Source organism: Saimiri boliviensis, chromosome 12, assembly GCF_048565385.1.
Source record: "Saimiri boliviensis isolate mSaiBol1 chromosome 12, mSaiBol1.pri, whole genome shotgun sequence".
NCBI lineage: Eukaryota > Metazoa > Chordata > Mammalia > Primates > Cebidae > Saimiri > Saimiri boliviensis.
Genome location: NC_133460.1, coordinates 28,568,909 through 28,587,500, shown reverse-complemented (window position 1 = coordinate 28,587,500; position 18,592 = coordinate 28,568,909). Strand labels below are relative to the sequence as shown.

The 18,592-nt window shown below is 41.5% G+C and overlaps 1 protein-coding gene across 3 annotated transcripts in view; it reads left to right on the top strand.

Moving 5' to 3' along the window:
- LOC104651708 (cyclin-Y-like protein 2) overlaps positions 1-12,784 on the top strand; it is a 46,479-nt gene extending 33,695 nt beyond the window's left edge. For all 3 annotated transcript variants that reach the window (XM_074382189.1, XM_074382188.1, XM_074382187.1), the window contains 2 exons: positions 7,865-8,027; positions 9,207-12,784. In XM_074382189.1, the coding sequence (XP_074238290.1) occupies positions 7,865-8,027; positions 9,207-9,317 (274 nt within the window). In that variant the 3' untranslated portion in view covers positions 9,318-12,784. The remainder of the gene's footprint in view (positions 1-7,864; positions 8,028-9,206) is intronic.
- Positions 12,785-18,592: the final 5,808 nt, after the last annotated feature.

Sequence of the window (18,592 nt, the reverse complement as noted above, 5' to 3'; positions counted from 1 at the left end):
GAAAATCTGAAGGAACACCTCTTGATGACATAGAAGCATATGAAGTGTATGAAGATGAAGATCCTCAGGCAGTGGCAACAGGTTTGTTTTTGTTTGTTTCTTTGTTTTTACGTTTGCCTGTTAACTCCAGATAAGACTGTGATTCAGGATGTAGGCAGTCACAAATAGAAGTCTCTGCCAATTGTGCTCCCCACAGGAATAACAACTATCTAAATAAAAAACACCTCCATAAGAACTGAAAATTATTTAAATGTTCATATGATGTGGTTTTAATGTCATGTCAGTGAAAGAGGCATTGAACAGCATAGGAAAGACAGTCTTGAATTGCTGATGCCATCACCGTGAACCTGTGGCAAGGAGAGAGGCGACATGCTTGGGGAAGGGAGAGCACAGCAGCTGTGGGACTTTGCCTGAACTCAGTGCTGCCTCGTCACAGCAGAAAGCAAAACAAAACCGAATCCACCCAAAGCCCACTCACAGAAAAACCATTTAGACTAGCCCCAACCATAGGGGAATTATTCATCCCCGTGGTTGGAACTTGCGTGGTGAAAGCCTGGCTGCCATGGGATAAAATAGTCTGGGATCCTTAATCAACCTGAAAGGCTGTCTAGGTCACAAGGACTGCAACTCCTAGTGCCATCTGGACAGACCTAGTGCTGTCCCAGAGGTCATGGCCACAGGGGTGCTTGTATCACTCCTCTCCCAGCTCCAGGCAGCTTAGCACAGAGAGACAGACTTCATTTGTGGGAAAGTAAGTGAAGAAGTGAGTCTCTGTCCATTAATCTAAAGAATTCCTTCAGGTCTGATCTCAGACCACCAATGTGGAGCCTCCACAATTCTGCAAAAAGCAATGACATTCTTCACAGAAATAGAAATTTAAAAATGAATTCTAAAATATACAGGCAACTACAAAAGACTCGGAATATCCAAAGCTAACCTGAGCAAAAACAAACCTGGGGGAATTACATTACCTAATTTCAAATTACCCTCTACACCTGTCGTAACCAGAACAGCATGACACTGCGATTAAAAACAGATACGTTGCCCAATGGAACAGAATAGAAACCCAGAAACCAATTCATACATCTGCAGTGAACTCATTCTCTATGAAGGTGCCAAGCACATGCAATTGGGTAATGACAGTCTCGTCAGTAAGTGGTGCTGGGAAAACTGGATATCCACATGCAGAAGAATGAAACCAGGCCTCTATTTCTTACCTTACACAAAAATCAAATCAAAATGGATTAAAGATGTAAGTCTAAGCTGGGCGTGGTGGCTCACACTTGTAATCCTAGCACTTTGGGAGGCCAAGATGGGAGAATGGCTTGAGCTCAGGAGTTCGAGACTATATGGGCAATGCAGTGTCTCTGCCTTTTAAAAAACTAAAAATAGATTTAAATCTAAGACCTCAAATACGAAACTAAAATAAAACAGTGGAAAAACTCTCCACGATATTGGACTGGGCAAATATTTCTTGCATAATGTTTTATAAGCACAGGCAACCAAAGCAAAAATGGGCAAATTAGGTCACATCAAGTTAAAAAGCTTCTGCACAACAAAGGAAACAGTGAACAAAGTGAAGTGACAACCCACAGAATGGGGGAAGGTGTTTGAAAACTATCTGACAAGGGATTAATTACCAGAATACTAAGGAGCTCAAATAACTCCATAGAAAAAAAATAACCATCTGATTTTTAAAATGGGCAAAATATCTGAATAGACATTTCTGAAAAGAGGACACATTAGGCAGGCTTGGTGGCGTGTGTCTGTAATTTCAGCTGCTTAGGAGGCTTAGATGTGAAAATTACCTGAGCCTGGGAGGTCAAGGCTGCAGTGAGCTGTGATTCTGCCACTGCGCTCCAACCTGATTGACAAAGTGAGACCTGTTTGAAAACTCCTTAAGAAAGGCATACCAATGGCAAACAGGTATGTGAAAAGATACTCAACATCAATATCGTTGATGTTCAGAGAAATGCAAATCAAAATTACAATGAGAGATCATCCCACCGCACTTAAAATGGCTCTTATTGTAAAAACAGGCAGTAACAAATGCTGGCTAGGATATAGAGCAAAGCTAACCCTTGTATGCTGTCAGTGGGAATGTAATTTAAATACAGCCGCTATGGAGAACAGTTTGGAGGTCCTCAGAACTAAAAATAGAGCCACCGTATGATCCAGGAATCTCACTGCTGGGTATAAACCCAAAAGAAAGGAAATCAGTATATCAGAGAGATACCTGCACTCTCATGTGTGTTGCAGCACTATTCACAACCGCCAAGATTTGGAAGCATTCTGAGTATTCACCAACAGATGAGTGGCTAAAGAAAATGGTTCATATACACAATGGAGCACTATTCAACCATAAAGGAGAATGAGATCCTGTTATCTGCAACAACATGGATGGAAATGTGAAGTGAAATAAGCCAGACACAAAATTTACCTTTTTTTTTTTTTTTTTTTTTTTTTTTTTTTGAGACAGAGTTTGGCTCTTGTCACCCAGGCTGGAGTGCAATGGCACGATCTCGGCTCACCGCAACCTCCGCCTCCTGGGTTCAAGCAATTCTCCTGCCTCAGCCTCCCAATTAGCTGGGATTACAGGCACACGCCACCATGCCCAGCTAATTTTTTGTATTTTTAGTAGAGACGGGGTTTCACCATGTTGACCAGGATGGTCTTGATCTCTTGACCTTGTGATCCACCCGCCTTGGCCTCCCAAAGTGCTGGGATTATAGGCGTGAGCCACCGCGCCCAGCCCAAAATTTACCTATTCTTACTGATTTGTGGTAACTAAAAATTAAAACAGTTTAACTCATGAAGATATAGAGTAGGAGAATTGTTTACAGCTGCTGGTAAAAGTAGCATGGAGGATGAGAGGAGTAAGGGGTGATAGTTAATAGGTACACACATTTGGTTAGAAAGAATAAATAACATCTAGTATTTGATAGCACAACAGGGCGACAACAGTCAAGAATTATTTAATTGTACATTTTAGAGTAACTAAAAGAGTGTAATGGAATTATTTGTAAATCTGTAAACTGGTTTCTGTGTGTGTGTGTGTGTGTGAGAGAGAGAGAGAGAGAGAGAGAGAGAGAGAGAGAGAGAGAGAGAGAGAGAGAAAGAGATACAGAGAGAGAGGAGAGAGAGAGGAAAGAGAGAGGTGGAGTTTTGCTCTTGTTGCCTAGGCAACAATGTGCAATGGCGTGATCTTGGCTCACCACAACCTCCACCTCCTGGATTCAAGCAGTTCTCCTGCCTCAGCCTCCTGAGTAGCTGGGATTACAGGCATGTGCCACCACACCCGGCTAATTTTCTATTTTTAGCAGATGGGGTGTTACATAATATTCAGGAGCCTGGAGAGACCAGTGGGTGAAACAGAAGGATTTCATTAAGGTGGCCACCAGCTCGGCGGATTTGCATCCCAAGGCTGAGAGCCTAACAAAGACAGGGCTTGATTTGTTATACAGCCAGGATGACATAGCAACTAACAGGTTTACAGAAGCCAGAGGAAAGAACAGTTAACTTGTGACATGTCTTGTGATGTATGTTATGTTTGAAAATAACATTTTGAGAAACACATTGCACATTCTTTGTGTGTTATATAACCCTGTGACCTTGCAGCTGGTCTGCAAGAAAAACGGGAGTCTTGAGATGCCTGGGAACTTTGCTGAGAAAGTAGGGAGAGTAGATAAGGTAGATTTTATAGGAAGTTAGTTAATTTCAAGCAGAGCTGAAGGTTAGATTTTATATTGAACACAATAGAGCAAATTGTATTATGTAGCAATTATAGACTACTATTGTTATTATTTAATTTCCCTCTTCAGGGGTTTCTCCATGTTGTTTCTCCATGGGTCACGCTGGTCTCGAACTCGTGATCTCAGAGGATCCACCCATCTTAGCCTCCCAAAGTGCTGGGATTACAGGCCTGAGCCACTGTGCCCAGCTTGTAAACTGGTTTCTGGAAGGGAGCAAGATTTGTAATGATGAACACTTAGCTCCACTATAGTGGCAGTTAAATTGATCTCAAGACCTGCAGCTAATCTGATGGGGCTCTAGCTCTAGTTCCAAGGTCAGAGAATATACAGAGAAATGTGCAGGTTTCCACAGATATGAGCTTCAGAGGCAGTGATGACAGAGGCCAGCCCCAAGATGACCAGTTCTACATAGTGCCATTTGTGAACGCAGAAGCATCAGGAGCTGTGCTCTAAAGAGGAGCTATGCTCACGATCTTTGGAGATTGAAAAACATTACAACAAAGTGTTTAATGGACATTTATCTTGTCCCTCTGCTGTTAATTATTTATAGTGGTCTCTTTTTGACTGTAAATTGAAGCTTTTAAAAATTAGTGTCTATCAGATTTTTCTTCAAACTTTTCAACATCTGTTAGTCTTGTTGGGATGTATTTGTCTTCAGAAACATCACTAATTATCAGGGAAATGCAAATTAAAACCACAATGTAATACCAACTTACTCCTGCAAGAATGGGCCATAATTTAAAAAATTAAAAAATCATCTATGCTGGTATGGATTTGGTCAAAAGGGAACACTTACACTGCTGATGGGAATGTAAACCAGTACAAGCACTGTGGAAACCAGCACTGCCATTCAGTCCAGCAATCTCACACTGCGTATCTACCCAAAGGAAAGGAAGTCATACAAAAAGACAAATGCACATGCATGTTGACAGCAGCACAGTTTGCAATTGTAAAAATGTGGAACCAGCCTCACTGCCCATCAATTAATGGGTAAAGAAAATGTGGAATGTATATACCATGGCATACTGCTGAGCCTTGAAACAGAATGAAATAATGGCCTTTACAGCAACCTGGTTGGAGCTGGAGGTCATTATTCTAAGTGAAGTGACTCAGGAATGGAAAACCAAATATCATGTATTCTCCATGAGAATCTAAAGTCATAAAATGCTACAGTAGCCTTTGGGGACTCAGGGGGAAAGTTGGGAGGGACATGATGGATAAAAGATTACATATTGGGTACACTGCTCGAGTGGTAGGTGAACCAGAAGCTCTGATGTCACTCCTAAAGAAATTATTCATGTAACCAAAACCACCTGTTTCTCAAAAATGATTGAAATAAAATTAAAAAACATTATTGATAAATTATATATATACACATACACAGACACACACACATATAAGTTAAACTGAGCAGCCTCTAGTCTGAAAATTTGCTGTGCTTGAAAAGAGTATGCTATTCAGCCATTTAAAAAACAGCAAAAACTAAGAAGATACATATCCTGTAAGGAGAATTGTTTTCTTCAATAACTACTATTAAACATGATCATTCTATGAAATACCATATTTTACACAGTTAAAATGTTTATGGAAATACAGAAAAGAGATTATGAAGTGCATGCATTTCTATAGTAAATTAAGTCCTGGCCAGCTGATTATTTGCATATCTGATTGACATTCCCATCATAGCCTTGTGGTTATATGACTAGAAAATTAATGTTGGAAGTGGTTTCAGCTGGGTTTTCAGTGAAACCAATGAGAAAACCACATATCTGCTTATATCCTAACTGATTTCCATACTGGAGAACTACAAGCATTTGTTGACTTAGCCAGTGGATAAAACATTGAAACTTTAAAAGCAAGAAACCAAACGTGTTGTTGAGGTATTGTTTTTATACAATTAAGTCTTTACAGTGATTACTATGAGAGTGGTAAGATTACTCTAGTTTTTTATTTATTTAAACATTTGTCAGCTGGGCGCGGTGGCTCAAGCCTGTAATCCCAGCACTTTGGGAGGCCGAGGCGGGTGGATCACGAGGTCAAGAGATCGAGACCATCCTGGTCAACATGGTGAAACCCCGTCTCTACTAAAAAATACAAAAAATTGGCTGGGCGTGGTGGTGCGTGCCTGTAATCCCAGCTCCTCAGGAGGCTGAGGCAGGAGAATTCCCTGAACCCGGGAGGCAGAGGTTGCGGTGAGCCGAGATCGCGCCATTGCACTCCAGCCTGTGTAACAAGAACGAAACTCCGTCTCCAAAAAAAAAAAAAAATTTGTCCAAGTGCTGGATACAGTGGCTCATGTCTGTAATTCCAGCACTTTGGGAGGCCAAGGTGGGTATTCACTTGATCACAGGAGTTAAACACCAGCCTGGGCAAAAAGTGAGACCCTGTCTTTACAAAAAGAATTTTTAAAAATCACTCAGTTAAGTGGCGTGAGCCTGTAGTTTCAAGCTTTGAAAGGCTTAGCTGCATGGATAACTTGAGCCTGGGAGGTTGAGTCTGCTGTGAACCAGAATCATGCGATTGCACTTTAGCCTGGGTGACCCTGTCTCAAAAAAAAAAAAAAAAAAAAAGAAAGAAAAACAAAACCTTTGGCCAGAACAGGTGAATAATCATGCAGCAGAGGGCCGCTTTCAGCCTGTTCCCCTCACTGCATTCAACTCATCCCCACATTCTGTTGTGGCCAGGGGTGACAGATGCTGAGCACCTTGGGGTTTCATTCTAACGCAACTCACGAGAAACTGTGTAAGGCTGGCACCCTACCAGAACACATCTCATAAAATGAATTTAGTTTAGCCAAGATGTCTCTCTCTGATCTTTCTACCATTGGAGGTGTAAAGAGTATCCCTGCCCCGCCCCGTAATAGTGACAGCTAATAAGCATCATCCATCATTTCTGTCATCTGATCACTATTGCGGTGCCTTGGGGGAGTGAGCATGAAGTCTGAGTTGTGCAATGGAACACTCAAGAATGAGCCCCGAGTCAGCTGCACAAGTACAGAGGAGGCTGTCACTTTCTCCTCATCCCAAACTTGGGGTGCTGGATTCAGAATGGACTGCTAGCAGCTGTGCCCTGTTTGGACATTAGTGTAGGAACGCACCTGCATGTGTTTCAAAACAGAATTTGGAGCCATTCTAGTAGCTCAGTGTGATATTTTTAAATAACTAGAGAAAAGTTTTGTTAACTGACTTAACAAAAACAACTGCCTATTAAATGCATATAGTATTGTTGAAAAAGTATCTACAAAATTGTAACCTCAATGTTTTCTTGCAAAAGAAGCGGAAGTAATACAGAGACCCTTTCAAATGAAGAATCACTGAGAAACAAAATAGAAGTAGGATAACGTTTACTTATGTATCTTTTTAAAGATTATACAAGAATGAATTTGCATCAGGCTTTTCAATTTATGAACATTAGTAGGATTTCCCTCTAGGGAAAGTTTTCACATCAATATTGAAGAAATTCTTAAAACTGTAAACTTTTCTGTATTTGGTAATCTACCAGGGTTCCAATCCAATGTGCTTTCTTATATTTATAAGAGCTATCTCCAGTGTGTATTATTATGGGTCTTGGAGCAAATACCATGTAAATGAAGGCATTTCTACATTCTATACATTCATAGGTTTTATTTCAGAAATGAGTTCTTATCTTCATGTGGAACTGGAACAATGGAAGACCTTACCACAGGTTTCTATTTATAAGGAATTTCCCATTGAATCCTTTCATGTTTTCAAGGAAATAAAAAAGCTGAAGTCTTTACCATGTTTCTTAAGATTATGTCATTTTTCTCCATATTAAATGTGAATATGTCTTTGAAAGCATAGGGGAAAATCAAGTTTACAAACACAGTTTTTACATTCATGTTTCATTTCCAGTACAAGTTGTTTTTTTTTTTTTTTTTTTTGAGTTTTCAAAGAGAATTGGGAAAGTTGCATGCTTTCTTGTATTTCTTCGCTAGATCAGGTTCTGTCCAGTGTGAGTTATTTCATATATTCTAACAAACTAGAGCACATGAGAGCTTAGGCACATTTGTTACATAAGAATAATGTTTTTGAAGATAGCCCAGTGACCTAACATGGTCCTGTGTTGGTTTTGTTGTGTTTCTCCTTCCCCAGGAACGAGTTACAAAGGTGGTGCTTGGAGCTAATTAATTACAATATGGAGGTTTCTCTAAGCGTTTATACCAGATACTACTTCAGTCTTCGTGACTTGATATTCGAACATGGCCTGACTTTGCGTTATTACCTTCTTGACAGAGAAAAAGCATGGGATCTGAAGGTAAGGCTATGAAGTCACTAAGTGGGTTTTCAGTCAAATACCAGTGCCAACATTTATGACTAGGTCATATGAAGTAGTGATTAGAAAAAGGGAAAGCTTCAAAATTAACATACTGAGAGCTTATTAACCTTTCGGCATTCTATTTCCTGTATCTCTTATGGTTTTTATAAGGATTCACGTTTTTTGAAAACTATAGGTATTATCTCTTTTGTGGCCATAATTCAGAATGTTTTAATCAAATTAAATTCATTCTTAATGAATTTGAACATTTTGAACCTTTGCCCTTGCAAATAATCATACAGAAATGATTTCTTGCCATTGTATTTCTAACGATGTCTACATACATAATGCACTTACCACTCTTGACTACTTTTTATTACTCAGTTTGCAAATTTCTGTCATTTTCTACTGTGTATACCACAGTGCAGTCAGTCCCATGGGTGTGTTAGGCAAACCATTAGTGCCTAAGCCAAGAGACATGCACTTAGACAGTAAGAACTGTGCGTTTCTCAAGTACTGGCTGCAGGAAGTACATGGGATTTTACTGAAAATGATAACTCTTATGGAACAAAGTAATATTTATGGTTTGTGACTTTTGGTAACTACCCAGCAAAATTACAGCTGACAAGGATGAACATTTAAAATAGGCACGTTCTGTGGCATCGTGGAAGTATTTTAAAATAATACAATTTTCTACCATAAGCATAAAAGTAGTGCCTTTTGATGCTGAATCATTAGACTTGATTGACATTTCAGTACAATCCAGCACATGCCTGCCTGGTCACAATTTTCTTTCAGTTTATCATAACTTTATAGATTGGGTAGAATGCGAATAGATTAATAATCTACCTTTTTGCAATGTGTGCTTTCGTTATTTTTAAGGCACAAGTGCACAGGTAACAGATGATACTGTTAGAAGCCTGTCACAATACGGTGACATTTTGGGGAGACCAGTTTTTAAGTAACTTAATAAAGCAAGCTGCCCTTTGCTCCAGCAATCTAATTCTAGCCCTGATGACCTAAGTAAGCTGCCGGAAGTTGGCAGTGTAAACCTCAGCCAAAGTAGCTGTAGCTGAACTATCTAAAGGAGTCTGCATGTGTGGCTTCTCATCAGTGGTGATTGTTAAAAGGATGGAACCCTTTTTAAAATCGTACCTCTTTTCTACTTACCATTCTTAGGCTTTATCAAGGATGGAACAGGATGAAGTGTTCTATACTGGTCGCAAGAACAGGTCTTTTAGTGCTGATGACTTAATTCGTCTTCAGCGCGCTAAGGCCGTCCTCTCCTGAAGGAAGAAATGAGGGGTAATGTAACATCTGAGCCCCTCACCAAAAAGACAGGAAAATACCACCTCTCCTGCTAAATAACTAGAAAAATTTGTATTTTAAAAAGAAGAAATACCTCAATTCAAGTTAACTCAAGGACAACTAGGATTGCACTTTATAGTAAAGAATGGGACCATGTCAGGGCAACAACAGAGTCTTACACTCTTCTGTCCCTTTGAATGTATACAGAGTTATAGAAACCACTCCAAAGTGAAGACTCCTTCTGCTCACTCACAGATGCTTGTTAGTGTGTCGGCTGATAGCTGTGAACTGTGTCAGCCTTTTTCTGTTTTGTTTTCAGATGAGTCTCTGTTGCCAGGCTAGGGGGCAGTGGTGTGATCTTGGCTTAATACAATTTCCACCTCCTGGGTCCAAGCCATTCTCCTCCTCAGCCTCCCTCCTTAATTAAATGTTTTATTTTAAGTAGCTGGAATTACAGGGGCACCCGGCCTATGTAAGGCTTTTAAAAATTTTTTTTAAATATTTTAGATTTTAAAAGATAACTTTTTAAAAAATATATATATTTTTTCTTTTCCCCCAAATTGCAGTATTAGTATGAAAACATGTCAAAGGAGTTCATGAATAGCACAGTCTTTTCTTCCTGAGGGTCCTCCCCTTCAGGTGTCCCAGCCTGCTCGCAGCAGCTATAGATCAGGCATTTATACTGAGAGAAGCTACAGAGTGCTGGAAAGCTGAGAATGCACAGGCAGACATGATCAGAGTTGAAAATAGGAGGCAGGTTGTGATATCCTCTGTGAGGCCATAATTGCTATTTTCCTGAGGCTGTTTCTAGACACTGTCAAATAAATTCAGATGTAGGTAAGACGTGACTTTATTCTAAAGGAGTATTGCAATGGGGAAAGCTCCAAGCATCAGATCTGCAAGCATCTCACAAGAGGCAGGAAAGGGCTGTGTTTTTTATGAAGGAGCGAACAACATGAGAAGGAAGGTGGGAGGAAGAGTGGAGAATGGCAAAATCAGATTCAGGCTTAGGGAATGTTTCACCCAGAAGTCAGTCTGTTCTTAGGAGGAACGTAAACAGGGTTTGTATGTTGGCTCAGACTGAAGGCAGAGCAGAGTCCGGGAGCTGGGGAAAGGAGAGAAACTTAAGCACAGTTGTGATGGAATTCCTGGAACCCAGGAGGCAAAGGTTGCGGTGAGCCTAGATTGCACCAGTGCACTCCCGGGTGACAGAGTGAGACTCTGCTCACAAGTAAATAAATAAATATTTTAAATAAAGTCTTGTTTTAACCAATTATAGTTTGTATTTGTGTAATTTTGTTAATATAAAAGACCCACCTCTGGAAACCAGAAGGAAACCAGGTGTCACATGTTCCCTTTTTTTAGATGTGTAGCCATCCATCTTCCATCTGTATCCCTTTGAAATCCATCCTGAACCCCTGAGACTCCTTTGAAAAAGCATCTTTTTCTTTCTCCTCTTCTATCCTGTCTTCACAGAGAGGTAATTTTGTCTCTATACTATGGGACAGTTTCATCAGATGTATCCTCCAAACTGAGAAAAGTTAACTTTTTAAACCTTTAACTGGTTGGCTTAGGATTGGGCTCAGGGGAAGGGAACCCAGAAGCACAGCATGCTGGCCAAAGGGCCAAGTTTTTTTTTTTTCCCAGTGGGGTTTTTGGCCTCCCTCTCCTGTGCAAACTGGTAAAAGGCCCTGGGACTTTTGAGCAGTCCTTACCCCTCCCCTTATTTTGATTCACTTTGATTTGTTTTGCTTTGTTTGAGAAAGAGTTTCTCTCTTGTGGCCCAAGCTGGAGTGTAATGGCAGAATCTTGGCTCACCAACCTCCACTTCCTGGGTTCAAGAGATTCTCCTGCCTCAGTCTCCCTAGTAGCTGGGATTACAGGCACCTGCCACCATGCCCATGTAGTGTTTTGTATTTTTTGTATTTTTGGCCAGGCGTGGTGGCTCACACCTGTAATCCCAGCACTTTGGGAGGCCAAGGTGAGCAGATCACCTGAGGTCAGGAGTTCAAGACCAGCCTGGCTAACATGGAGAAACCTCATCTCTACTAAAAATACAAAAGTTAGCCAGTCGTGGTGGTGCATGGCTGTAATCCCAGCTACTCGGGAGGCTGAGGCAGGAGAATCACTTGAACTTGGGAGGCGGAGGTTGCAGTGAGCCAAGGTCCCACACTACACTCCAGCCTGGGCAACAGAGTGAGATTCTGTCTCAAAAACAAAAACAAAAAAACAACTTTGTATTTTTTGTATTTTTAGTAGAGACAGGGTTTCAGTCTGTTGGCCAGGCTGGTCTCGAACTCCTGACCTCAGGCAACCCACCTGTCTCAGCCTCCAAAAAGTGCTGGAATTATAGGCGTGAGCCACTGCACCTGGCTTATTTTGTTTTGATACATGTTTTCTAATAATCTGGTGTGTGTTGTCTCACCTTCAGCCATCAAAGGTTGAATGGTCAAGCAGCTGGAGCCTCGGACAATGATCCCTTCTGCCAGGGACTTTTAGATAGGCCTCTGAGGGGACTCTGAGTGCAGCTTTCCCAAAACTGCCCCTGACTGTAGGAAGCAGCATCCTTATTCTAACAGCAGTTGGATGTACTTATTTAGAGAGAGGAATGAGGCGGCTGCGTATAAAGGGGTCATCAGAGAACCTTCATCAGGCCTGCACACTGGGAGGAGTGAGCACTGGGGTGGAGCCTTGGGAAGTTCGCACTGTTTGCAGTGTGGAGAGCCTGGCCTCTTCCCTTCCTGTATGGAACCTGGAATTCAATCTGTGAAGCGGGAAGCCTATGCTAGCAGGACTCACTCTGCTGAGGGTCCCTGGTTCCTCTTTATCCTTTTTGCTTAATACATTTTATTTTTCTCACCCTTCAAAGTGTCTGTGAGCCTAGTATTTCATGACCATGTGACAAGGACCCCATCTTTATTCTGGAATGTTTTACGTTGGTCATTTATGCCTCATCATTCATCCATACCCAATGAAGAATCACCACGACAGAAAAAGATCGTTCTTGAAATTTTACTTCAAGATGAAATAATTTAAATGTTTTTTATTTCTGACACTTGATACTAGTGCTGGGTTGTTATTAAAGAAATATTGATTGAGCATTTAATATGACATTACTTGGAACATATGTAGAAAATGGTTCCCGTTTTCTTGTCATTTATAGTCTAAAGAAAACCTGTGTAAACCCCTTTACGAAAACAAAGATTTTGTTTGTTTCTATCTCATAAAAATAACTTGAAGGAGATCTGACATTCTTGAATAATTTCTAACTTTATTTTTGGCCTGATTCTGTATAATTGTGAGAGAATAAAGTAAAAATAAACTAGTACATATTCTGGCCTGAAGAAAGTTGTCTTGACATTTTTTTAAACATAGAAGTTTCAAGTTTCATATCTTCACTGTGTTTTTAAAAATGATTTTTTGAAACATTTTTACTGAAATTGCTCCTTTTGAAGTCACTAGAGATAAAAGTTATGTAATTTAATGATTTATTATTAGGTTTATTACTGAGTCAACCATTCAGTACTTTGTGTTGGCATATTTTGTGACACATGTATTATTAAGTTAAATTTTAAATAATTTTGATGTGATTCTAAAACAAGGATTTTGAAACATGAGATACATTTGATAAATTGCTATGGTGTTGAGGTATTTTGTAAACCAGTTTAATAATTTTTAAAGTTTTAAATAAAATTTAAGAAAATGAGTATGACACAGAGTATCAAACATTGTCCAATGTTCCATTATAATGGAGCAAATGGGAGAAGTATGACAATTAGTTTTTCATTATATTTATATTGACAAAGCTAAATAATTATCTTCTTCCATCTGTTTTATCTTGATTAAAACTATGCGTGAGTATAATTAAAATCAAATCTATTAGAATTTCAACAAATACATTTTATCCTATATCTTGTATTTCTTACTGGAATACATCTCCACAGACAGTGTTGTATTCCCATATCTATAATGCAAGAGTAAAATCTTGACCAGGCACAGTGGCTCATGCCTGTAATCCCAGCACATTGAGAGGCTGAGGCTGGTGGATCAAGAGGCCAAGAGATCGAGATCATCCTGGCCAACATAGTGAAACCCCATCTCTACTAAAAATACAAAAATTAGCTGGGCATGGTGGCGCACACCTGTTATCCCAGCTACTCGGGATGCTGAGGCAGGAGAATCACTTGAACCTGGGAGGCAGAGTTGCAGTGAGCTTAGGTCATGCCACTGCACTCCAGCCTGGTGACTGAGCGAGACTTCATCTTAGAAAAAAAAGAAGAAAAACAGCTCTAGGGTTTGGGTATGTGGCTCACACCTGTAATCCCAGCATTTTGGGAGGCCCAAGCAGGTGGATCACTGGATCACTTGAGGTCAGAAGCTTGAGACCAGCCTGGACAACATGGTGAAACACCACCTCTACTAAAAGTACAAAAATTAGCCAAGGATGGTGGCACATGCCTGTAATCCCAGCTACTCAGGTGGCTGAGACATGAGAATGGCTTGAACCTCAGAAATGGAGGTTGCAGTGAGCCCAGATGGCACCAGTGCACTGCAGCTTGGGTGACAGTGAGAGATTCTGTCTCAAAAGGATTTTAGGTAACACTGAGCCAGCATTGAGTTTTACCATTTCCCTTCTCTGGTGTCTCCCAGTCTGTCTTCAAGGAGGGCTGAGCTTGGAAGTGGACTTGGGTGCAAAAAGACAGGGCTCAGGACAGCCTCCCTGACCCAGCTGAGGAGCAGGAAACAGTCTCCTACCATGTAGAGAGAGTGCAAGAAACTCTTTTCTCTTTACTCCATTTTCTTGTACCTCAGTCCTTTGCGGCCCACTGGCACCTCATTTCTGATAAGTAGAGTGGTGGCCTAAGCAGGTGGGCACACTCCATTGCTTTTTCACTCTTTCCATCCTTTTATTGCTTGACGCCATGGTCACGGCAAGCAAGGTGTAGAATGAAGTAAATAATCCCCTTGCTTGGGTGGCGCTCTGAAAAGATGAGCTCCTAGGAGCTGGCAAGGACCAGAGAAATCATGGCATGTGAGGATTTCAGGACGGGGAATTTGAAAAGTTGTTTATGAGCTCCAGGGCTCATCTCTGTGATAGTTAATTCTTTCCTTTCATTTTTAGTGGGCATGTAATAATTGTGTATGTTTATGGGATACAGGGTGATAGTTCCATATGTGTATACAATGTGTAAATGATCAAATCAGGGTAATTAGCATGTCCATCACCTCGGATATTTTCATTTCTTTGTTTTGTGAACATTCAAAATCCTCTCTCCTAGCTTTTGGAAAATATGCAATAAATTCTTGTTAACCACATTCACTCTACAGTGTTTCAGAACAGAGCTCATTCCTCCGATCTAACTGTAATTTTGTATTTTACTCAGCCTCTCCCCAACCCTCTCTGCTCCCTACACTTTCTAGCCTCTAATGCCCACAATTCTACTCTCTACTTTCATAAGTTCAAAATTGATCTTGCTCCCACATATGAATGAGAACATCTTTCTGTGTCTGACTTACTTTGCTTAACATAATGTCCTCCAGGCTCATTCATATTGCCATGAATGACAGGATGTCATTTGTCGGCTAAATAATATTCTAGTGTGTGTCTGTGTGTGTGTGTGTTTAAAGTTTTGGAAGAAAACATAGGAAGAAATCTTCATAACTTGAGATTAGGGAAGGAGTTCTTAGACAAGACACCAAGTGCACATAAAAGCAAAAATCCATTAATTAGACCTGATCAAAATAAAACAATATAGCAAAAGATACTGAAAAGACAGCTACAGACTGGGAGAGAATATCTGCAAACCACACACATCCAACAAAGAAAGCATCCAACATAAACAAAGAATTCTCAGAATCAACAGTTAGAGAACCATGCAAACAAAAATGGATAAATGACATGGACCCTCACCAAAGAGGATGCTCTATTTGGAGGACAGTAAGCCTATGAGAGACCATCAACACTAGTCATTAGGGAAATGCAAATCAATGCATAGTGACGTAGTGAGGTGCCACCGGAAAGCAGTTTGACAGCTCTGTTAAATCACATGGCCCAGCAGTCCCACAGCTATTTTCCCTGGAGAAAGGAAAAATCATGTTCACATGAAAACCTCTATACAAATGTTTATAGCAACTCTATTCATAATCACCCAAATCTGGACACAACCATATGTCCTCCCATGGATGAAGGGGTAACCACCTGTGTCTCCCTGTGCAGGCAAACACCATTCCACAATCCAAAGGAACAGGCCACTGACACACAGAGCAGTGGGGATGGAGCTCAAAAACATGATTCTTAGTGAAAGCAACCAGTTACAAAGATCCCATGCTGCGTGTCTCCACTCACACGACCTTCCGAGACAACAGTGTGACAGGGATGGAAGGCGCAGCACCAGTCAGCAGGGTGTGGTGGGGAGGGCTGGACTCCAGCAAGCGGGGTGCCACTCCTCGGCATCCTGACTGTGGAACCTCACACGTGTGAAAATTCTCAGACCTAAACCCCTCTTTAAAATGGGATCAGATGCGGAAATAAGACTAACTTTTTTGTCTTCTGTTTCATGTAGTCACCACATGTACAGTGGTGACCCTTGAACAACACAAGTCTGAACTACATGGGTGCACCTACATACAGATTCTTTTCTTAAAAAATTTTTAAATGAAATCTTCTTAGACAGACACGGGGTCTCCTTATGTTGCTCAGGCTGGTCTCAAATTCCGGGACTCAAGCAACCCTCCCACCTTAGCCTCCGAAATTGCTGGGATCACAAGCATGAACCACCACACCTGACCTGGGTTGTTTTCAATAAATATATTGAAACATCTTTTGGAGATTTGTAACCATTTGAAGAAACTTGTAGATGAACCTTGTATCCTAGAAATATTGAAAAAGTTAAGAAAAAAAGGTATGTCATGCAAAAATTAGCTGGGCATGGTGATGCGTGCCTGTAATCCCAGCTACTCAGGAGGCTGAGGCAGGAGAATTGCTTGAACCGGGACTCAGGAGGTGGAGGTTACAGTGAGCCAAGATTGTGCCATTGCACTCCAGCCTAGGTGACAGAGTGAGACTCCATCTCAAAAAACAAGGGAAAAAAAAGAAAAAGATATGTCATGAATATACATAAAATATATGAAGACACTACTATATTTTTATCATTTAATACCATAAAATATATAGAAATCTATTATAAACAGTTAACATTTATCAAAAGTTATACACACAAACACAGTACATGGTGCCATTTAGTCGAGAGAAACATAAACAAAGGTAAAGATGCAGTACTAAGTCATAACTGCATAGATTAATGGGAGCTCGCTGTGCCACTGGAGTAATTCTGCCGCCACTCCTGCTACCATTGCCGTGAGCTCGTTTCAAGAGTGTTCACTTTAAATGCCGTGGGACACTAGCCATCTCCGTGTGAGCACCTGTCTCTCCTGTACATTGTGTACCACAGTGAAACCTGATCCATCGTGGTTCTCATGTATTTTTCATGTTTAGTGCAATACCGTAAACCTGAAGAACACATTAGGATGGACACGAAGTGCCACTGGTGATGCTGGAAGTGCTCCCAAGAAGCAGAGAAAAGTCTTGGCAGTACAAGCAAACGGTGGATTGATTGACATGTGCTGTAGACGGAGGCCTGCAGCTGCCTTTGCCCACCATTTCAAGATAAAGGATCCAGCCTAAGAACCTTCATAAAAAAAGAAAAGGAAATTCTCAATGTCATCACTGCAGCCATCCCAGCAGACATGAAACCTTGATCTTTTTGCCAAATACTTTTTTATCTAGTGCAGTTTTTGGCTGGATGTAGTAGCTCAGGCCTGTAATCCCAGCACTTCGGGAGGCTGAGGCAGGAGGATCACATGAGGCCAGGAGGTGAAGACCTTGTCTGGGGAAAAAAAAAAAAGGAGAGAAGAAGAAAGGAAGGAAAGAGAGAAAATTCGGCTTTGATGTGAGTGCAGGATATCTATAAGAAAATCACATCTATAGACCCTAATGCGATTCCAGAAAAACTGATGTCATTATATGACAACTTAAAGCAAAGGATGGTGGAGGGTAAGGACTTAAAATTATGAGATCTACAAATCTGGAGAGGCTAAAGTACAGTGGCACAATCAGGGCTCACTGCAGCCTCGACCTCCTGGGCTCAAGCAATCCCCACCTCAGCTTCCCAACTCAGCTTCCCAAGTAGCTGGAACTGCAGGTGTGTGCCTCCGTGCCCGGCTCATTTTCAAACTTGTTTTTTTTTTTTTTTTTTTTTTTTGAGACGGAGTTTCGCTCTTGTTACCCAGGCTGGAGTGCAATGGTGCGATCTCGGCTCACTGCAACCTCCGCCTCCTGGGTTCAGGCAATTCTCCTGCCTCAGCCTCCTGAGTAGCTGGGATTACAGGCACGCGCCACCATGCCCAGCTAATTTTTTGTATTTTTTTTAGTAGAGACAGGGTTTCACCATGTTGACCAGGATGGTCTCAATCTCTTGACCTTGTGATCCACCCGCCTCGGCCTCCCAAAGTGCTGGGATTACAGGCTTGAGCCACCGCGCCCGGCTCAAACTTGTTTTTGTAGAGACAGGGGTCCCACTATGTTTCCAGGTGACCTTGAACTCTTGAGGTCAAGCAATTCTCCCACCGTGGTCTTCTAAAGTGCGGAGATTACAGGCATGAGCCACTGTGCCAGGCTAAGAGCTGTATTTTATTTATGTATTTATTTATTTATTTATTTAGTTTGTTTGTTTATTGACAGAGTCTAGCTCTGTCACCCAGGCTGGAGTGCAGTGTTGCAATCTCAGTTCACTGCAACCTCTGTCTCCCAGGTTTAAGTGATTCTCTTGCATCAGCCAGCCGATTAGCTGGGATCACAGGCACATGCCACTGTGTCCGGCTAATTTTTGTATTTTAAGTAGAGATGGAGTTCGCCATGTTGGCCAGGCTGGGCTCAAACTCCTGGTCTCAAGAGTCAGACCCCAAGCCTGACTCCAAATGAGCCCACAGGAAGTCCAGCCCTGGCAGTGCCCTTGTTGCCTTTGCGCCAGACCCAAGGCAAGGGGAGAGCCTTGGGTTTGTCTCCCCTCAGACCGCAGGACTGAGCCTGGAAAGCGAAGTCGCTTGACTGTGGCCACTTGTCAGGACAGTATGTGAGTGTCTGGAGACAGCACAGCTGACTCCAATCCTGCGGCGCTCAGGACCCCTCCAGGCTCCTCTCTCCTGGAAGTGCTGCAGACGCCCCATGCCCCGTGGTTGGTGACACCACCACCTCCTGC